This window comes from Molossus molossus, unplaced genomic scaffold (assembly GCF_014108415.1).
Source record: "Molossus molossus isolate mMolMol1 unplaced genomic scaffold, mMolMol1.p scaffold_m16_p_2, whole genome shotgun sequence".
NCBI lineage: Eukaryota > Metazoa > Chordata > Mammalia > Chiroptera > Molossidae > Molossus > Molossus molossus.
In genome coordinates this window covers 129,895,879-129,911,741 of record NW_023425355.1, presented here as the reverse complement: position 1 = coordinate 129,911,741, position 15,863 = coordinate 129,895,879, and the positions used below count along the sequence as shown (strand labels likewise).

Here is a 15,863-nt window from a genome sequence, read left to right as displayed (position 1 = left end):
GATTCATCAGGTGATTTTGTGTAATTGTGGTTCATTTATTCTCCTTACTGTATCATGTTTCATTGCGTGAGTATACAACAATATTCTTATCCATGCTTCTATCGATGGGCATTGGGTGGTCTCCTACTCTTGACAACTATGAATAGTGCTGCTATAAACATTCATGTACATGTTTTTTCAGTGGACATTTGTATGCATTTCAGTTCGCTATATAAATAGGCATGAAGTTGCTGCCTTATAGACAATTCTTTTTTATGAATTTTTATTTATTTTTTTGTTACAGATATTTTACCTTTTTACCCCATTGGCACCCCCCCCCACCCCCTCTCCACCCTGTCCCCGGCTTAGTTGTCCATGTCCATTGGTCATGCATACATGCATATAATTTCTGTGGTTTATCTCTTCCCACCCCCCCACCCCCCATCCCCTCTTCTGAGGGATGTCAGTCTGTGCCCTACTTCCATGTTTCTGGGTCTTCTGTATTCCTCACACTGTTATGTTCATTATATTCCGTATATAAGTGAGATCATGTGGTATTTGTCTTTTTCTGCTTGGCTTCTTTCACTTAGGATAATACTTTCCAGGTCCCTCCATGTTGTCTCAAAGGATAAGAGATCTTTCTTTCTTACCGCTGCATAGTACTCCATTGCGTATATGTACCACAGCTTTTTTATCCATTCGTCTACTGGTGGACACTTGGGCTGTTTCCAGATCTTAGCTATTGTAAATAGTGCTACTACAAACATGGGGGTACATATATTCTTCCTGATTGGTGTTTCAGGCTTCTTAGGGTATATTCCTAGCAGTGGGATCACTGGGTCAAATGGAAGTTCAATTTTTAATTTTTTGAGGTAGCACCATATTGTTTTCCATAGCGGCTGCACCAGTCTGCATTCCCACCAGCAGTGTATTAGAGTCCCCTTTTCTCCACACCCTCGCCAACACTTGTTGTTTGATGATTTGTTGATGGCGGCCATTCTGACAGGTGTGAGGTGATACCTCATTGTTGTTTTAATTTGCATCTCTCTGATGATTAGTGATGTTGAGCATTTCTTCATATGTCTCTTGGCCATTTGTATGTCCTGTTTGGAGAGGTGTCTTATAGACAATTCTTAAGTTGAACTTCAGTAGATATTGACAAAGAGTTTTCCAAATTGTTTGAACCAATTTACTCTCGCCCCCAAAATGTAGCAGAGTTTTTGTTGCTCCACACCCTTGTCAACATTTGGTATTGTCAGTCTTTTCATTGTAGCTATTCTGTGGATCTTAGCAATATGGCATTACAATTTTTTTTAATTTTGTTTTTTGTTAATCCTCACCCGAAGATAGTTTTCCAATGATTTTTTGATAGAGTGAAAGGGAAGGAGGAGAGAGAGGCAGAGGGAGAGGGAGAAAGGGAAACATTGATGAGAGAGAGAGACACATTGATTAGTTGCCTCTCACATGACCCTGACCAGGGCCAGGGATCGAACATGCAACCCAGGTACATGCCCTTGACCGAAATCGAACCTGTGGCCATTCAGTCTGCAGGCTGACAATCTAGCCACTGAGCCAAACCAGCCACGGTAGCATTACAGTTTTAATTTGCATTTCCCTGATGACTAAGTGGGGACCTTTTCCCTACATTTATAACACCCATTTGGATATCCTCTTTTGTGAAGCGCCTGATTAAATCTTTGGCCATTTTTCTGTTAAATTGTCTACTTCTTTTAGTAAGCTTTTCTTTGTGCTCATTGTGACATCTTGCTTTGAAAGATCCTGTGTATTTATATAATCAAATTTAAATTTTGTTTGCATAATTTTTTCAATAACATTAAATTGTTTAATTTATGCTGAAAGAACCAAGAGCCTTATTTTTATGCTCACCGTGTGTTGTTTCAAAATGATGTTATAACTTGCCAAGGACCACAGAACTATTTTTAAAAATTTCACTGCTTCAACTCTGCTGATGGCTTGTGCATTGTTTTACCATGATAAAAGCTTACTTACTGCCTATAATAAATTCAGTCACCATTTTATTGTCTGTAAATGATGTCGTGAGAGCATTTGAGGTACATTATTTTCATTTTATGAACTGTCAATTGCTAAAGAAAGATTCATTTGATTCCAATATGTTATTTTGTGTTGTTTCATCTCCAGCCCAATCAATCTCATCGCCACCATCACTGATTTTTTTTTTTTTTAATGTCCTGTTTTTAATCTGTAATCCATTTCTGGCTTTAAAGGTAATAATTTCAAATCACTGGGAAAAGTTGTAAATAACAATAGTTTACATTGAGACTTTTTATTATATACCAGGCATCGGACCATTCATTAAGAGTTTTAACTCATTTAACCCAAAAGATGTAGATCCTTTTATCAGCTTCATTTTATAGATGATGAATCAAGGCTCAGGAGAGTTAACTTGGCCAAGTCACAAAGTTGGTAAGTGGGAAACTCAGGATTTGAATCCTGATGCCTAGATCTCAATTTCTCCAGCCCCTTTGGCTGTCTCTGTCAGCTTGATGTGGCCAATTTCCCACCACCAGCATGCTCATGGACATACTGCACATTGCCCCCTTAGTGATAGCATTGTTAGTATGTGGAAACCCTACTTGAAGCCAATATTTGGCTTGTCTGGACCCTCCAGGTTGGCCAGGATGTTTCATGCATCCCATCTTCTGGAGTCTTTTTATCCAGAGGTCAGACTCAAAGCTGGGGCAGTACCTTTGCATTCTTCTGCTTGCTCCTTACCTGGGTCAGAGCCTGGCCCTCTTGTACCGGGCATTGCAGGCCAGGTTATCTCTTTCATTCTGTTGTCTCACATGTGGATTTGGGGCAGATAGAGACCCTTTTTGGACCTTGAACCTCAACAGTGCTCTCTATCCTGGGTACAAGAGCTCTGCACCAGTATTTTGGGCATAAACCCAGCTAGTAACAAAGCTGCACTGCAACTTTCCATGTCTTTTCTCTCTAAATCTCAATGGGATAGCAATAATGTTTTGGCCTATACAAATGATATGCTGGGGGTTATTAAATATGATTTAATTTAGAAAGTAGAGCCCCTGGGTGGCTCTTATTTTTGTTTTGGGAAACAAATTGGCACTTCTCTAGTGCTCTGAATATTAAAATAGAATTGGTTATGGAATTCTGTCTTGGATCTCATCCAAAGGATTCTAATTATCAAGGCATGCTAATGACCAGGTAGGTATAAAGTAGTTTTGCCTGCAAGGTGGTCCTATGGTCTGGACCCCCACACATAATGTTAAAGTAAAACTTTGATTGTTTATGTGTATCTTTTCATGATTGTAATTTTTAAAAAATGGTCACTTCTTTTTTCTACTATGATCAAGTGCCAAGTATTTGAAAATATCTATGTCCTTAAAATAAGAGAAAATAAAAGGGAAACTCAGTAGGAAAAAAGAGCTTTTTTCTCCCTTTTAACTTCAGTAAGTTGTAGAACATTTTGACTTTTTTTCAGTGTGGCATGGATGGCCCTGTTTAGAACACCACAAGTATAAGTTTGTCTAAATTGTATTTAGTGGAAGTTATTAAACGGAGACCTTGAGAGTCAGGCTCTTTGCCTGGAATTTGCTCCCTAACCTCTAATTGTTTGCTAGCATTTTTATGAGCTGATTATTCCCTTAGGATTCACATTTTTTAATGTGTGCACGACAGAGGCCACTGCTTGGGCAACAAATAAAGCCCAATGCAGGTGGCTTCATTTATGAGATTGAAATTCTAACAGTGGGAAACAAGGTGTTTATTAGGAGTGTGAACCCCGAGGGAAAAAAAGACACATAAGAAGGCTCCTGGTGGCTAACTGGGCTCAAATAAAGGCAGAGCTTGGCAGCCGTTTCTGCACAGGGGCCTCTTATGCAAACTGCACTTCGTGCAGAAGCCTCTGTGCTAAACGGCAAGCCTCTTAGAACTGCCTGCCTGCACTCTGTTTCTGCCATCTGAGCCAGCCCTTACGAAGGAGTTCCTGGAGTCCTATTTTAGCCAATAGGATGGAGCCTTTCTCCATCCAATTGGAGCTCCACAGTTCTGACCAGAGTGACTCTATTCTGACCTATCAGGACAGTGCCTTTGGACCAATCAAAGTGTGAGGATTTGGAGTCCTCATTTGCATGAAGGCAGGCCAATCAGGGGCCAAGGTTGGAGACTTCTGACCATGTAAGCTAGCTCCTCTCTGGCTCTGAGAGTGCACTTTCTTTTTCTTTTTATTAATTAATTAATTAATTTTTGTTACAGATGTTTCTCCTTTTTCCCCTACTGATTCCCCACTTCCCCTCCCTCCCTGCCCTGTCCCCAGCTTTGTTGTCCATGTCCATGGTTCATGCATACATGCATACGTGCATATAAGTTCTGTGGTTTATCTCTCCCCCACCACCCCCTCTTTTGGGGATTGTTAGTCTATACCCTACTTCCACGTCTCTGGGACTACGCAATAACTCAGGCTGTTATGTTCATTTTATTCCACAAATAAGTGAGATCATATGATACTTGTCTTTCTCTGCTTGGCTTGTTTCGCTTAGGATGATACTTTCCAGGTCCCTCCATGTCATCTCAAAGGATAAGAGATCTTTCTTTCTTACAGCTGCATAGTACTCCATTGTGTATATGTACCACTGCTTTTTTTTTTATCCATTCGTCTACTGATGGACTCTTGGGCTGTTTCCAGATCTTAGCTATTGTAAATAGTGCTGCTATGAACATGGGGGTACATATATTCTTTCTGATTGGTGTTTCAGGCTTCTTAGGGTATATTCCTAGAAGTGGGATCACTGGGTCAAATGGCACTTCAATTTTTAATTTTTTGAGGTAACACCATAGTGTTTTCCATAGTGGCTGCACCAGTCTGCATTCCCACCAGCAGTGTACTAGAGTCCCCTTTTCTCCACACCCTCGCCAACACTTGTTTGATGTTTTATTAATGGCGGCCATTCTGACAGGTGTGAGGTGATACCTCATTGTTGAATAAAACATATTTTTTTTTAAAAAAGAATGTGACAGTAGAATAGTGGTATTTACCACTCCCACCAAAGATATATTTTTCTTTTCATCTATTCTGATTCTATTATCTTCTTTGCTAATGGAATTTAGGCAGGAGAAGATTTTATGATTTATTCACCAATTGATTCAGAAGTTTCCAACAGGCATTATGGTGAAAGAGAAAAAATATTTTCTTAAGATATACAGTCATAGAATTTTTAATTAAAATGGTCCTTTCAGTTTTCCTTGCACTTCTTCTCTCTCTCTCTTTTTTTTATCCTCACCCGAGGACATTTTTGCATTTATCTTCAGATAGAGCATGAGGGAGAGAGGGAGGAAGAGAGAGAGAAACATCGATGTGAGAGAGACACATCGAATGATTGCCACCCACACAACCCCAACAAGGGCTGGGGACAAACTGCAACTGAGGTACATGCCCCTAGCGGGAACCGAACCCAGGCCTCTTGGTTAGCAGGCTGATGCTTTAACTGCTGAGCCAAACTGGCCAGGGTGCACTTATTCTCTTGATTGGAGTTCAGGCTCTGTCTCCTAGGGCCAGTTGGAGAACTAATACCAGGATATTCTCCATTTCTCCTGCCATCTCTTATTTCTGCCTCTGGTATGGGGACACAAAACTTTCCAACTTCTTTTATTCAGAAAGTGCATCAACATACACACAAATACACTCTTTTGTGGGGGGCTGCACTGGTTTGTCTTCTCTTAAGACACATGGTCTCAGATAGATCAGGTCTCTGGCTAAGCAGCTATATCAGAGCCATTCCAAATTCCCACATCAAAATGGTGAACATTGGGATGTGCCCTGAGAACTTCTACTATGTTCCCTATGAGCATCCTGGTTGGCTGCCCTGCCTGCCACTGTCATTCTCTTCCTGATTCTCTTTCTTTTGTTTCCTCTTTCTCTTTCTTTGGATGCAGCATGACTTGGGTGAAATGTTTCAGTGTTCAACCTGTTTTATGCTTTGCTTTACTGAAAGTTAGCATTCCACCCTGTCCTTTGATCAGTGCATTTAAGAATTAAGCAGATCCCATTAGTAATTTTCTGAATGTGGCTATCACAATTTAGGTGATGCTCCCTTTCTCTTATTGCCCATGGTGCAAGGCAGGATGGACTGCAGTAATCCTCAAATCTGACTGGCTGTACATTAGAATCACCTGGAGAGCTTGAAAAAAAAACTAGCAGTGTCTGGGCCCTTCCTCCTCCAGAGTTTCTCATTGAATTGGCCAGGGGTCCAATAAGGACTGTGTGTCATCCAAGTCTTGGTGCTGAAGAGATAGAGCATCTGAGGGGGTCTTGAGCTTTGGTCCCAGGGAGCACTTAATCTGTCAAAAATTACCTCACATGCCCTTGGTTTAGCATTACCCCTGGATGTGTTTTAGGAAAAAATCTTGGAACGACAAAATAACTGGTCTAGAATGAAGCTGCTGACACTCAATTTAGCACACTTAACGCAGACCACTTCACGAATATTAACGTTTTGTAAATTTCATTCTCATTATTTTATTGCTTTAGTTTTCTTTTCTTCCTGTGGAGGGGAATATTCTCTAACAGCTCACATGATGAAATGGAGATAAGGTTGGGGACATCCATATGCACAAGAATATGACACTTCCCCCCCTTGAATTTGTGTAAGTTTAAGAATGCACCTGCACAAATGTCAGAAATAGGTTTCCATCCAATGTAAATCAGTCATTTTTTACAGTTGAACTCTATGGAGGTTTCCGTGAAAAATTCGGCAGTGATTTGAACAGGGAAAGATGAGGACATTGTGGGTAAAAACGCTCCTATAGTCCTGAGGGTATTGAATATTTTCCTGGATTGTAAGGTCAATATGCATGCATAGTGGGGGCTTGGGGTGTTCAGCATTGGAGCAGCTCCGTGGCTCTACTTGATATGTACATGCACATGTTGACATGACAAGAGAAAGCATCACAGCATTAGCTCAGATTGTAAGATAATTATGACTTATTCATAGCACTGCAGGCCGATTACAATAATGATTACATTTCTGTAACAGTTTCCTCCCATCCTCCTTCCTGTCCCCAGGAAGCCTAAAGAACTTCACTCATTTATTTTCACAACGTGCTCATAGTTTAGTTGCATTCATTTCTTTAAACCACAAAGGCATGAACCGAAGGAGGAGAAAAGAGTTACTCAAGTTTGTGAAATGAGATGACATGAAAATGGACCTATAAATCATTTGCCTTTTACCTGCTTATAATTTATTAGGTCATGAGACAGCCTTAAATATTCACTTAGTGTAGGTTCCTTTAAGCTGGCCTTCAGAGTTAGAGCAACAGAGAAAAGCTGAAAGGATGATGTGGGGCCAATCACAGAGGAAAGATTGTGTTTTAAGTCTTCTCTTTAAAGGTACTCTTTTGGTGAGAAGAGGTAGCATCAGAGAGCATATTAATGCCTTAGAAACTGCAACCAAATAGGGGAATATAGCAACTTTGCAAAATGGTTTGGCAGTGTCACTAAGACTGAACATATCCCTACGCCATGATCCAGAAATTCTGCTTTTAGATATATACCCAGGAGGAACGATTGCTCATGTCCATCAAAAGACATGCATTATAAGAATGTTTACAGTGGACTTCTCCTAATAGCCCCAAATTGGAAACAACCTAAATGCACATCAATAGGAGAATGGATAAATACTTTATAAGATGTACATATAATGAAATACTCCAAACGAGGAAACAAACAAATATACAAAAAAACCCTACTGATTCTCACATACATTATGGAAGAAGCCAGCCACAAAAGTCTAAATACTGTTTAAATCATTAATATGAAATTCAAGGACAGGCAAAAGTAACAGATTATAACCGAAGTTAGAGTAGGGGTTATCCTTGAAGGTGGGTGTTAATTGAGAGGGAGCATGAGAGAGCCTTCTGGATGCTGAAAATATTCTAGATCTTGGTGTGGTGGTGATGACTCAGGTGTGTACATATGTCGATATATTGAGCTGCACACTTGAAATAGAGCATATTCTATACTGTATGTATGTTATATCTCAAATAAAGCAAAACCAAAGACAAAACTGTAAAAAGAAATTCAGATAGAGAGAGGCATTGATGTCAAAGCATCATCATAAAAACGTTGTGAGTTATATAACATGACTAGAAATTATTTTCAGGTGTTGATAAATCACTAGCCCTCAAATGGTCATCTGGTAGCAAAATAAACCTATGTTCTTTCTCACCCCTCTACCAATAGGTTTTCTTGTTTTAAAATCCTCACCCAAGGATATTTTTCCATTTATCTTCAGATGGCGGGGGTGGGGGAGTGGGGGGGTGGAGAAAGAGAGAGAGAAGGAAACATCAATGTGAGAGAGACACATTGATTGGTTGCCTCCTGCACGATCCTGATCAGGGCCGGGGATGAATCACAACTGAGGTACATGCCCTTGACTGGAATTGAACCAGGGACTCTTTGGTCTGCAGTCTGACGCTCTAACCGCTGAGCCAAACCGGCCAGGGCAATAAGTTGGTCATTTGATTTGGTACTTATTAGGAAGATAGTTGTGGCTGAGAATTCTTTTTTTAAAAACTGTACAGCATTTTTATTAAGAACCAAACTAGAGTATTTCAAGGACATCCCAAATGAATTACTGGTCAGGTTACAGCAACTCCCACTCATACCACCTAGCAAGAATAAAGAATTCTGAAAGTTAAAGCAATTACCTCTTTGGATACATAAAAGCAATATATTAAAGGATGTTACAAAGTACAAAAAAGGAGACGTTCAGTAGAGAAAAAACAAGCAGCAGGTTGGTTGTCTTTTTTTTTTTGGTACCTGGGACTCTCTGGTCCGCAGGCCGATGCTCAACCGCTGAGCCAAACCTGCCAGGGCAAGGTTGGTTGTCCTAAAAAGAGGGCAAAGAAACTCCCCCTGGAGTTCACAGTCCCAGGAAATAGAGCTGCCTCCGGAAAAAAGAGATCCAGACATGGGTTTTGATTGATTGATTCTTATTACAACTAGTCAAAGACAAAAAGACAACCAAGGTTCAGATTTCCCATGACTGTTGTAGGAACTTGCAACAAAGAGAACCTTTGGTTACATCTCACAAGTAAGTTGAAGAAGAAGTAAGTAGTGAGACTTAGCCAGTGAGTCTGACCCTGGGCTGACATTTCTGCACCTGAGCCCGCTTCTCAGGCAGGACGGCCTGGAAATGCTCCTGCACCAGCATTTCCACAATTTGCTCCTTCGTGTAAATATCAGGTTTCAGCCACTGCCTAGCATGACCCAGGAGATGTCTGAGGACCTCTGTGGGCCAGGCTGCATCCTCATAGCAGAACTTTCTGAACATCTGCCTGAAGGCTGCAGGGTTGAGAGGATTCCTCCCTGGCATTGTGTCAACATCTCTGACACAGCCTTCAAGGAGGCTCTCTGGTGAATGCCCAGAAGGCTCTCGTTGGAACCTGGGCCTGGGGAGTTGCTATTAGGACATCTTCTGGCTCCTTAGCCATCATCTCATTTAGTGGTGACATTATTGGATCATTCTGGACTTCTCTATTTCTCTGTGTCTCTGGGTCTCCTTCAGTCTCCATCCTGGAAGAGGGTGACTCAGACTGCTGCACATTTGCCACTTCCGAGGGTGGGCGAACAAAACAGGGGTAGCTCACCACCAGAGCAGACGCCCCACAACCGACTCCGAGAAAACCTGTGGCACACTGTTCTGCCCAACTACCTAAAAGCCATTCCCAACCTTGTATTCCTCATAGGTTTTTTATTACAGATGTTGGAAAAACCAGAGACTCATTTTTCTCAGCCTGTGTTTCCAGTCTTGCATGGAGATCCTTTCTTTTGATGGGAGGGCAAGGAATTTGGGGACATCTTCGACTATTGCCACAGCATCCATAGCTGATAAAAATTAGTGTGCATTTTCAGCTTCCAATCACTTTATTTTGACTGAGAGAAATGGGAAGTCCAGCACAACTCCCTTGGATCCCACCACGCCTCCACTTTCATTCTTGGCCTGTATCTAGTCTTAGGAGCCGGTAAGCAAAGAAGAAGGTGGGGAAGGGCTGTGGAGGAGGCAAAACAACTGTGTCTGCCAGAGATTTCTCTCCTTTTGTGGGTCCAAACAATAATGAACCAAGTACGAAGCTCTTTATAAAAAGAGATAACAGCCCTGGACGGTTTGGCTCAGCGGTTAGAGCGTCGGCCTGCGGTCTGGAGAGACCCGGGTTCGGTTCCCGCTAAGGGCACGTACCTCGGTTGCAGTTTGTCCCCAGCCCTGGATGGTCGTGTAGGTGGCAACCACTCGATGTGTCCCTTCACATCGATGTTTCTCTCTCTCTCTCTCTTCCTCTGTCTCTCTCCTGCTCTATCTGAACAAAAAATGGAAAAATGTCCTCGGGTAAGGAGAAAAAAAAAAAAAGAGATAACAATGATAGAATTTTGAGTAAAGATAAACCACATTTCTCTTGCAATTAAATTGCCTTAGAATTTGCTTAATTGAAGGGATGGATTAAATACAAACAACTTAGAGCTCTGGGATAACTAGATTATGCCCATTGGGCTGTTAAAACAGAGAAAGGGCCCCACATCCCTCCTTTTATTTTCTTGGGGCAAGACAAGCCAGGGTGGGCTTTGTGGTTCTTGTCACTTCGTGTACAAAAAGCCTTTGAACACAAAATCTGTTCATAAACAGAATGACAAAGAAGCATTGGAACATCTGACAAGACAGAAGGATTTAGGGTGAAAGCAAAGGTTTTTCTGAAATTAGAGAGACTGAAGTACAACACTTAAGTTTAGAGAGAAAAGAAAAATACATAATTAGGTGTTTATATTTAACTTAAAGTTGTACAGTACAGGGTCTCTGCTTACACTTAGTAATTGTACAGATTTCTTTTGTTTTTCCAACATTTATATACATAAAAATTAAAAAATTGTGCTGTGAACACACACACACACACACACACACACACACACACACACACACACACACACCACCTAGATCCTACAATGAATGTTTCAGTACATTTGCTTTATCACATATCTATCCACCTACTGATCCTCATATCCATCCATCAATGTAGCTTTTGGCACATTTATTTATTTTTGTTTTTTGTTGTTGTTAATCCTCACCTGAGGATATTTTTCCAATGATTTTTAGATAGAGGGAAAGGGAGAGAGAGAGAGAGAGAGAGAGAGAGAGAGAGAGAGAGAGAGAGAGAGGAACATTGGTGTGAGAGAGACACATTGATTGGTTGCCTCCCGTGTGACCCAGACCAGGGCTGGAAATCGAACCTGCAACCCCGGTACGTGCCCTTGACTGGGAATTAAACCCATGACCCTTCAGTCTTCAGGCTGATGCTCTAACCGCTGAGGCAAACCAGCCAGGGCTTTTGGCACATTTTAAAGTAAGTTGCAAACATCAGTGCCCTTGTCCCATGAACACTTCAGCCATAAATGTTTTATTTTTATAGAAAAAGCAATTTGAACCCTGGCCGGTTTGGCTCAGCAGTTAGAGCGTTGGCCCACGGACCAGAGAGTCCCAGGTTCGGTTCCTGCTAAGGGCACGTACCTCGGTTGCAGTTTGTCCCCGATCCTGGTGTGGTCGTGTGGGTGGCAGATAGTTGATATGTCTCTCTCACATCGATGTTTCTCTCTCTCTCTTCCTCCCTCCCACTCTATCTGAAGATAAATACAAAAATGTCCTCAGGTAAGGATAAAAACAAAAGTAAGAAAGAAAAAGCAATTTGAGCAGAATCAGCTGCTATTTCTTCTTCTCTCAGTTATTCATATCTTTATTTTATTTTAGTTATTAATCTCTATTCTTACCTGAGGACATTTTGCATTTATCTTCAGATAGAGCAGGAGGGAGAGAGGGGGGAAGAGAGAGAGAGAAACATCGATGTGAGCAAGACACATCAACTGGCTGCCACCCACACGACCCAACCAGGGCCGGGGACAAACTGCAAAGGAGGAACGTGCCCTTAGCGGGAACCGAACCCGGGACTCTCTGGTCCATGGGCCGACGCTCTAACCACTGAGCCAAACTGGCCAGGGCTATTCATGTCTTATATATTGAACCACTAACATGGAAATTATGATAATGATGAACATTTATCATACACTTCCTAGGTACCAGGCATGTAATTCTTTGCAACAATCCCAGGAAGTAGATACTGTACTATTGTTGTCTACATTCTATAGATGACAAAGCTGGGATAGGGTGTTCAATACCTGCTTAAGGTTGCATAGCTAGTAAGTAGCTGAGCTGGTACTTAAACCCTTGCGTTTTGACCTGAGAGCCTGGTCCCGGAACCACAGAGAGGAGTAACCAGGATTGCAGATCTGGTACCCAGGACGAAAGAGCCACTTGAAGGTTTCCAAACCTGGTAAGAGATGGCAAAGACCTTATGTGCCTTGGACAATACACACCACTCTTTCCACCCATTTGTACACAAGAAGGCTCTGTATAGTGCAGGAAGCATTTTCTATATAGTGGATTTTTAAACTTTCTGGATTTGTTTTGCTAATCCTCCCCTGTATTTGACCACTGCATAGCTAGTTCATAAGTACATTTATAGCCAAATCCCAGGAAAGAAAATGACTTGGTGTTAGTTTTTAACTTGTTCTGTAGTTTAATTTAGGGTAGATTTTATTTTATTATTTATTTATTTATTTATTTATTTATTTATTTATTTATTTTTATCCTCACCCAAGGCAATGTTTCCATTTTTTGTTCAGATAGAGTGGGAGGGAGGGAGAGGAAGGGGGGGAGGGGAGAGAGAGAGAGAGAGAGAGAGAGAGAGAGAGAGAGAAACATTGACATGAAAGGGACACATCGAGTGGCTGCCACCGCACAACCCAACCAGGGCCGGGGACAAACTGCAACCGAGGTACGTGCCCTTAGTGGGAACCGAACCTGGGTCTCTCTGGACCGCAGGCTGATGCTCTAACTGCTGAGCCAAACTGGCCAGGGCCTGTAGTTTAATTTAAAAAGAAAAATTATCTTTATTGATTTTAGAGAGAGGGAGAGGGAGAGAGAGATAGAACATCAACTGGCCGCCTCCTGCATGCCCCCCACTGGAGATCAGGCCCACAACCTGGGCATCTGCCCTGATGGGGAATTGAACTGGCGACCTCTTGGTGTATGAGTCGATGCTCAACCACTGAGCTACACTGGCTGGTCTGTAGTTTAGTTTAAAAATACCTTTTCTGTTGAACTCTGATGTCCATACAGAATGGTGAACTTAAAACAAACTGAACACACCTGTGTGCCAGGAGCAGCAGATATTAGTTTTGCATATGGTGACGCCCAACCATTTATATATGGACTTCAGCAAGTCAAATCTGCTCCTTTGCTATACTTATATTTTAACTGGAGACCAAAGCAAATGCTTTATCTCTTTTTGAACATTAGTTACATAATCACTGGGTCTATTTATTAAATGGATAAACCCTATATTTATAATATTTATGGATTAACACTGCTTCAGATGAGAAATATACATCAGTTCAAACAGATATATAAAATGAAACTCTGTAGAAAGAATTGCACTCATTTTTATTCAGTTTCTTTTTTTTGTCCTCATTATTTTCTGTTCTTGACATTCTCTATATTATGTAAAACTGTTTTTACCCTTTTACTTTCTATATTTTGAAGAATGTTAATAAATGAAAGATGTGAAAACCAAATTGCTATTCAAATTCAGTTGTTTCCAATTATACCAGGAACTAAACAGAACTCAGCAATTCACAGCAGCTCAACATTATTCAGTCTTGTATAAAAGAAAGAGAGAAACTAAAATGGGAGAAAGGGAGAAATTTGGAGATTGAGAATTATGACCATAGGTTAATGTTATGAAGAACAGATGGATTTAAGAAAGCTCTGAAAAATCCACATCAAGACCTGGCATTTTTTGTATTATTGGAGGCTTCACTCATTTCTTGCTTATCATTCATCTCTTTGTCTTCCTTTGATCAACTGGTACCGCATAGTATCCTTATACTGTATACTTATTTTTTCTTTTAAAATATGTTTCTATTAAAGAAATAGAGGAAGATATAAAAAAGTGGAAGCATATACCTTGTTTATGAATTGGAAGAATCAACATAATTAAAATGTCCATTCTACCCAAAGCAATCTATAGATTTAGTTCAATACCCATTAAAATACCAATGTCATATTTCATGGAACTAGATAAAGTACTCCAAAAGTTTATATGGAATCAAAAAAGACCCTGAATAGCCACGGCAATCTTGAAAAAGAAGAACAAAGTAGGAGGGATCACAATACCAGATATCAGGTTATACTACAAAGCCATTGTAATCAAAACAGCCTGGTATTGGCATAAGAACAGGCAGATAGATCAATGGAACAGGACAGAAAACCCAGAAAGTGACCCAAGACATTATGCTCAATTAATATTTGACAAAGGTGGCAAGAGCATATAGTGGAGAAAAGGCAACCTCTTTAATAAATGGGGCTGGGAAAATTGGACAGCTACATGCAATAAAATTAAGTTAGACTACTAACTTACACCATATACAAGAATAAACTCAAAATGGATAAGAGACTTAAATGTGACTCGTGAATAAATAAAAATCCTAGAAGAAAATGTAGGCAACAAAATTTCAGACATCACACGCAGCGGAACTTTCACCGATACAATGCCTAAGGCAAGAGAAACAAAAAAATGAACACATGGGACTACATCAAACTAAAAACTTCTGCACAGCAAAAGAAACAAGCATCAAAATGGAAAGGGAACCCACTATATAGGAGAGCATAATTGCCAATGATACATCAGATAAGGGGTTAATTTCCAAAATATGTAGAGTACTCATACAACTCAAGGAAGACAAACAATCCAATTTAAAAATGGGCAGAGGACCTAAACAGACATCTTTCCAAACAGGACATACAAATGGCCAAGAGACATGTAAAAATGCTCAACGTCACTAATCATCAGAGAGATGCAAATTAAAATGACTATGAGGTATCATCTCACGACTGCCAGAATGGCTGCCATCAACAAATCATCAAACAACAAGTGTTGGTGAGGGTGCGGACAAAAGGGGACTCTAGTACACTGCTGGTGGGAATGTAGACTGGTGCAGCCACTATGGAAAACACTATGGTGTTTCCTCAAAAAATTAAAAATTGAACTGCCATTTGACCCAGGGACCCCACTCCTAGGAATATATCCTAAGAAGCCTGAAACACTAATCATGAAGAATATATGTACCCCCATGTTCATAGCAGCACTATTTACAATAGCTAAGATCTAGAAACAGCCCAAGTGTCCATCAGTAGAAGAATGGATAAAAAAGCAGTGGTACATATACACAATGGAACACTATGCAGCTGTAAGAAAGAAAGATGTCTTATCCTTTGAGACTACATGGAGGAACCTGGAGAATATTATGCTAAGCAAAATAAGCCAATCAGAGAAAGACAAATATCACATGATCTCACTTATTGTGGCATATAATAAACAAAACAAATTGATGAACAGAATGGACCCAGAGCCATGGATGTGGAGTAGAGACAAACCTCAGAAGAAGGCGGTGGGGGAAGGGAAGAGATAGACCACAGAACTTATATGCATGTATGTGTAACCAATGGACATAGGCAACTATGCTGGGGGGGGATAGGGAGGAGGGTGTCAATGGTCAATGGAGGAAAAAGGAGAACCATCTGTAAGAAAAATAAATTGATAAAAAAAGAATGCTCTGTTTTGAAAAAAAATGTTTTATTGATATTTTAGAGAAAGAGAAAAGGAGAGAGAGAGAGAGAAAACTCAATGTGAGAGAGATATATCAATCGGTTGCCTCCTACATGCCCCCCACTGGGGATTGAGCCTACAACCTGGGCATGTACCCTGACTGGGAATCAAACTGGGAC

At 40.7% G+C, this 15,863-nt stretch overlaps 1 protein-coding gene across 1 annotated transcript; it reads right to left on the bottom strand.

Annotated features, from left to right (window-relative positions):
• Positions 1–9,098: 9,098 nt before the first annotated feature.
• LOC118635626 (SCAN domain-containing protein 1-like) lies at positions 9,099–9,549 on the bottom strand. The gene is given in 2 exon segments (XM_036270288.1): positions 9,099–9,413; positions 9,415–9,549. Coding segments are annotated over 2 exon segments (450 nt in total).
• Positions 9,550–15,863: the final 6,314 nt, after the last annotated feature.